We start from the raw sequence: 5,392 nt of genomic DNA, 5'->3' as shown, positions 1-5,392 counted from the left end.
TTGCAATTATTTATTATAAATGATGAATTTATATATAAATTTATATATAAATGGTGAATTTACTGAAAGGCTTAAGTTGAAATTTAATTACCTCATTATTGCGAGATTTGTCTCAGTGTATTGTTTTCTGAACATATTCTTAAGGCTATCGTTGTGATCTTTTAATAATTAAAATAACATTTTATTATCAAAGAAAATGTATTATTATTATCACAATATTTTTTCTCCCTTGTTGAAGTGAAAAAGCAGAACAGAAACAGATGTTTGCTTTTTATTTTTCTTAAATGATGCTCACACAAACCCGCGGAAACTTTTTTAAATCACGACCAGCAATTTTTGCCCCTGACAGGGAAGAGAAGAACTGTTGAATAAAGTCGTTATTTTTGTTTTCTTTTTGCACAAAAAGTATTCTCGTAGCTTCAAAACATTGCGGTTGAACCACTGTCACATGGACTATTTTAAGGATGTCCTGGCCTTGAACGTGTCAGTTGCATTGCTGTCTCAGGGTTAGAAAGCTCTCGGATTTAATCAAAAATACCTTAATTTGTGTTCTGAAGATGAACGAAGGTCTTACGGGTTTGGAACGACATGAGGGTGAGTAATTAATTACAGAATTTTTATTTTTGGTTGAACTATACTTTTAAGTCAGTGGCTACGTCACTTTGAGAGTAAAAAAAAAACATACAAATTAATACACTTTCCACATTGTTTTCCAAGTAAATTTGTACCTTGCAATTGCAATGTCATTTTCTGATGATTTTTTTGTACATTTTATTTATTTGAGAAATTATATATCTGTAATTTTTTCTGTAATTTCTATATAATTTGTTTTTTAGCTTGTATTTACAAATATTTAGAATTGTGTTGTGCATTTCTAATAAGAGATGTGTTAGCTGTTGTATTTTAAAGTTAAAAAGTTGTCTGCATGTTTTTACAGTTTCCATCAGTGGCATGACGTTTTTTAACACTGAGTAACTTAAATGTAATTTTATAGGAAAAAGGAGATTTCATGTTTAAAAGTTATTTCACAGTTAAGTTTTTTTTTAATCCACTTTCAGTGTGTTAATTGTTTTAAACATTAACTGAAATGTCATTTAGACAGAATTCTGGAATCTCTGTATATGATTTCAACATGGTTTACGATGATTTGTTCATTTTCAAGGGACAATATGGAACAAAATGTGTTATTTATTTGGTTGAATGTGCTATTGCAAGTTGAGAAAATATGACACATTAAGTTAAATTAACTTAAATTTTAGTACAGATAAATTGAAAATGTAAGTTAACATTTCAACTAAACTTTTCAAGTCAAGGTTACTTGAAATAAGTAGTTGGTTCAACTATTTTATTATGTCAACTAAACTTTTTAGAAATAAACGTAAATAAAACAACTTAGTCAAAGCAAAAAGATAACTAAAAAAATTTAAGTTGAGTGAACAATTTTTTTTACAGTGCGGAGTTTGACATATATAAATTTTTTTCACTAACATTTCCAACACGTTATCAGTAATATTATTAAAAACACAAACAGAAAAAACAAAAACAGGAAAACAAATGAAATAACAAAAAACATGCTGACAGGAAAGTGTGTATCATGCCATAAATATGTAAGGGTTGTGAAGTGTTTTAGGAGTTCATATGACCAAAAGAGACCCAAATAATTTTTTTTTTTTTTTTAATGAACCACGTCCAAAACCACATCCCTTTTTTGCTTCTCAAATCCAGTTCGTTGTTCAAATCCCCAAATCCCACCCCGAGGAGTTGGGGAGTCTGCATATAAACTCCCTCTCAGTCAATAAAAACGAGGGGTGACGGGACGAAAAGAACCATGGCATCTTTGGGGTTGCAGATTTTAGGAGTTGCCCTTTCGTTTGTTGGGTTGCTGGGGTCTATTATAACCTGCGTCCTTCCTATGTGGAGGGTTACAGCTTTCATTGGCAACAACATCGTGACGGCGCAGATCATTTGGGAGGGACTGTGGATGGTCTGTGTGGTTCAGAGCACGGGACACATCCAGTGCAAAGTGTACGATTCAATGCTCGCCCTGTCCCCGGACCTGCAAGCCGCGCGCGCTTTGCTTGTCCTCTCCATCGTGCTCTCTGTCTTCGGCATTCTCCTGGCGGTTGTAGGAGGGAAATGCACCACCTGTATCGAGAACAAAGCCTCGAAGGCAAGAGTTGTCATATCTGCAGGGGTGTTTTTCATCATTAGTGGACTGCTGTGTCTCACACCCGTCTCCTGGTCGGCGCACACCATTATCCGAGATTTCTACAACCCGCTCGTGTCTGACGTGCAGAGACGGGAGCTCGGGGCGTCGCTCTACACGGGCTGGGCCGCCGCGGGGCTGCTGCTCACCGGGGGCGCGATACTGTGCTGCCAGTGCCAGCAGAAAGAGGAACGAGCATTCGTCCCCAAATACCCGGCACCGAAATCAAACGCATCGGAAAAAGAATATGTGTAATACCTAATTAATACAAGTAAAAAATAATTCATTCATTAATCGCCATAATCAAATAATGGTCAAGTCACGCTAATGTTTTGTCTGTTGCTGTTAGAATGTAGCATTAATAGCCTATTACAAATGCAGTATTATTAAAACAAACAAACAAAAAAGACTTATTACCACCTCTTAGATGATTAACAAGTTTTCTGCCATCTTGATCATTTATGTGTGGGGCGCAGAGCTATGACTGTTTAGAGATTGTATTGTAAACAAACAAAAAAACGTGTAAAGAATTGTTATATTTTGCCATTATGTTTTATCTAAAAATAATAATAAAACATTATAGCAATAAAAAAAAAACAAGTTTATAGGGTATGTGGCAAGAATGCCAGTTTGTTATCAAAAAAAAATAAAAATAAAAAATGAAACCCATCCAGACCGTGATGACTTGATGTTTTGATTTCTTCTATTTTAATTTTATTTATATTAAGTTCAAATTCATCATATTTGTAAAAAATATTTTTATTTTGGAAAATGTTTGAAAATGTTTTTGATTGCTTTTGTAAACTCACATGCACTTAATATTTTTAAGTGACATTAATAATTTTTAAAAAATGTATCTAACATTAATACACAAATTACCAACATTACACACGGCATGTTTAAAACAGATTTTAAAATATTTCTCCTTTTTATAATCTCAGACATCCTTATTTCTCACTGACACATAAAAATCAATAAACACTTATTTGTCATTTAATTCTACTTTTGTTTTTCCTGGACAGAATGCTCATTCCTGTTTAAAATAGATGTAGCAAGGCTCTGTAATTAATGCTTGTACTTGTTTGATTTTGCACAATAGTTGGAGTGCAAAGAGTTTCTCCCTGGCGACGATAATATCTTATCCTTTGTATGCATGGGTACAAAAGCAGCGGCACAAAACAACAGCTGTGGAATGGTCAACAGAGGAGTGTTCACGCAGTGTTAAGCGTGTGTGTACATGAAACAAAAAATAGTTTCAAAGCTAACATATAGAGATGTTCATGATCAATCACTCAAACTTCATTTTATTCTCATCACATTTTTATTGTAAACAAACAATTGTGAACTTATTTTCATCAGCTTTCATTCGGTCATTTTCATTTACCAAATGTCAAAAGTCATGATAGTTTGCGTGATAGTCTATTTCAGTAATTTTGCACAGTACTTGCCACATATCTTAAGGTTATTTTCACACGTAATCCATTGCTGGGGTTACAGATCTGGCAGGGCTGTATTTGGCTGCCACGTAGGGCCTATTGTCATTGGACGGGCAGTTCCAACAAAGAAGCCCACCACCCAGCAACAAGAGGCCTCCAGATCCCCAGCCTATGTAAAGACAGGCTCCCAGCTCTCGCCGCTGGGCTGCTGTTACTAAAGGGTTGTAGAAGTCCCTGATAAGAGTGTGTGCAGACCAGCACACGGGTATCAGGACCAGAAAGCCAGCGATGATTAAAACCACCCCTGAAAAGATGCACGCTCTGGCTTTGGCTGCTTCATCCTCCAAGCAGTTGGTGCACTTTCCTCCAACCATGGCCATCAGGAATCCAAAGATGCCCACCATGATGGAGATGATAACCATGGCTCTGGAAGCCTGCAGGTCTTGCGATAGAGCCAACATGGAGTCGTAGACTTTACACTGCATCTGTCCGGTGCTCTGAACCACACAGCTCATCCATAGACCTTCCCAGATGATTTGTGCCGTGACGATGTTCACTCCAACAAAGGCTGTGACCCTCCACATTGGCATGCCACAGGTGATAATGGTCCCCAGCCAGCCTATAATGGCAAGCATGATGCCCAGGATCTGGATGCCTTGAGATGCCATTGTTGCTGGACACAGGTCACTTTATGGAATTGCCTAAAGTGTCTGAGAGGTTTTAATTGTAAGGGTTTTATAGTCCTCAAACTTTGGGCGGAGTTCAAGCACAAAAAGCAAAAAGAAAACCAGATATTTGATATTCTTTGACTATTGTTTGAAGTGTTTGAAGAGCTAGATAACATGAGACACCTTCTGGCAGTTCAAATGAATTTGAAAAAAGGAAGAAAAAATCAAAGCACTAAACTCTACATCTGTACTGGTGAAGGAATTACTAAATTTCCATTTAAGAAAATCAACACAGGTAATGCATTCTGGAAAATTAAGTGTTGATATAAATATGATCATTTAATTTCCTAGAATATATAAGCATAAAATAATTTTCTATAAGTCATATTTTAAAAATATCTTAGATATACTGTAAAACAAGTGAAAGTATTCATGCAAAGTTTCACAAACATTGCTTTTTCTGGTTAAAAATTGGCAACACATTTGTGTGGTAATTCGTTACTATTTTGCGTTTTGGCAAATTGGTGGCTAACTCGTATAAATTCGAATGATCTAATGTGTACGTTTTCATACAATCTTGCACCAGAAAAAAAGTTTCTGTACAAATTCATACAAAATCACCACCTCATAAAATAGTAATGTTTTCTCATGAGATTGAATTGAAAACTCCAAATCAGTGTAATTCTACTTCCTTACATTCAAATTCGAATTTTAATAATGCATCATGTTTGCTACCACAATTCAAATTTGAATTCTGAATGGTGCACAAGCCCGGTTGCAATTGGCGTTCACAATGGCAAATTTCACTTGTTTTGTGGAAGAAAAAAACAAAAACAAATGGTCCATAATTTGTCTAATTAATAGCAGTTTGGAAACACAAGCCAAGCCCCGACAAAATGGTGCAAAACGTTTTTTAAACGGAAACGGTGGTACGTTGAACACCCTGTTCTGATGACGCAAGAGTTGCAACTATGGCAGCTGAGAAGGCCATTCTTTGTGTTCTTTTTGAAGAATTTTCGGAGCCTGATGAAATCGGTAGGCTATAAATGCGTGTTTAATACTGCAAAATATGCTCGATGTTA

The 5,392-nt window shown here is 35.8% G+C and overlaps 2 protein-coding genes across 2 annotated transcripts; one reads left to right on the top strand and one right to left on the bottom strand.

Moving 5' to 3' along the window:
• The first annotated feature begins 1,809 nt into the window (after positions 1–1,809).
• LOC107715350 (claudin-like protein ZF-A89) lies at positions 1,810–2,470 on the top strand. The gene has a single exon (XM_016521457.1). It carries the CDS (start codon positions 1,829–1,831, stop codon positions 2,459–2,461), a length of 633 nt encoding a protein of 210 aa, XP_016376943.1. The 5' UTR covers positions 1,810–1,828; the 3' UTR covers positions 2,462–2,470.
• Positions 2,471–3,674: 1,204 nt separating this feature from the next.
• LOC107715290 (claudin-4-like) lies at positions 3,675–4,310 on the bottom strand. The gene has a single exon (XM_016521365.1). The coding sequence runs from the start codon at positions 4,308–4,310 to the stop codon at positions 3,675–3,677; it is 636 nt and encodes a 211-aa protein (XP_016376851.1).
• Between the last annotated feature and the right edge of the window lie 1,082 nt (positions 4,311–5,392).

Source organism: Sinocyclocheilus rhinocerous, unplaced genomic scaffold, assembly GCF_001515625.1.
Source record: "Sinocyclocheilus rhinocerous isolate Xijiao unplaced genomic scaffold, SAMN03320098_v1.1 scaffold299, whole genome shotgun sequence".
In the NCBI taxonomy this organism is placed as follows: Eukaryota; Metazoa; Chordata; class Actinopteri; order Cypriniformes; family Cyprinidae; genus Sinocyclocheilus; species Sinocyclocheilus rhinocerous.
The sequence above is the reverse complement of the archived record's forward strand: the minus strand, read 5'-3'. Positions and strand labels throughout refer to the sequence as shown.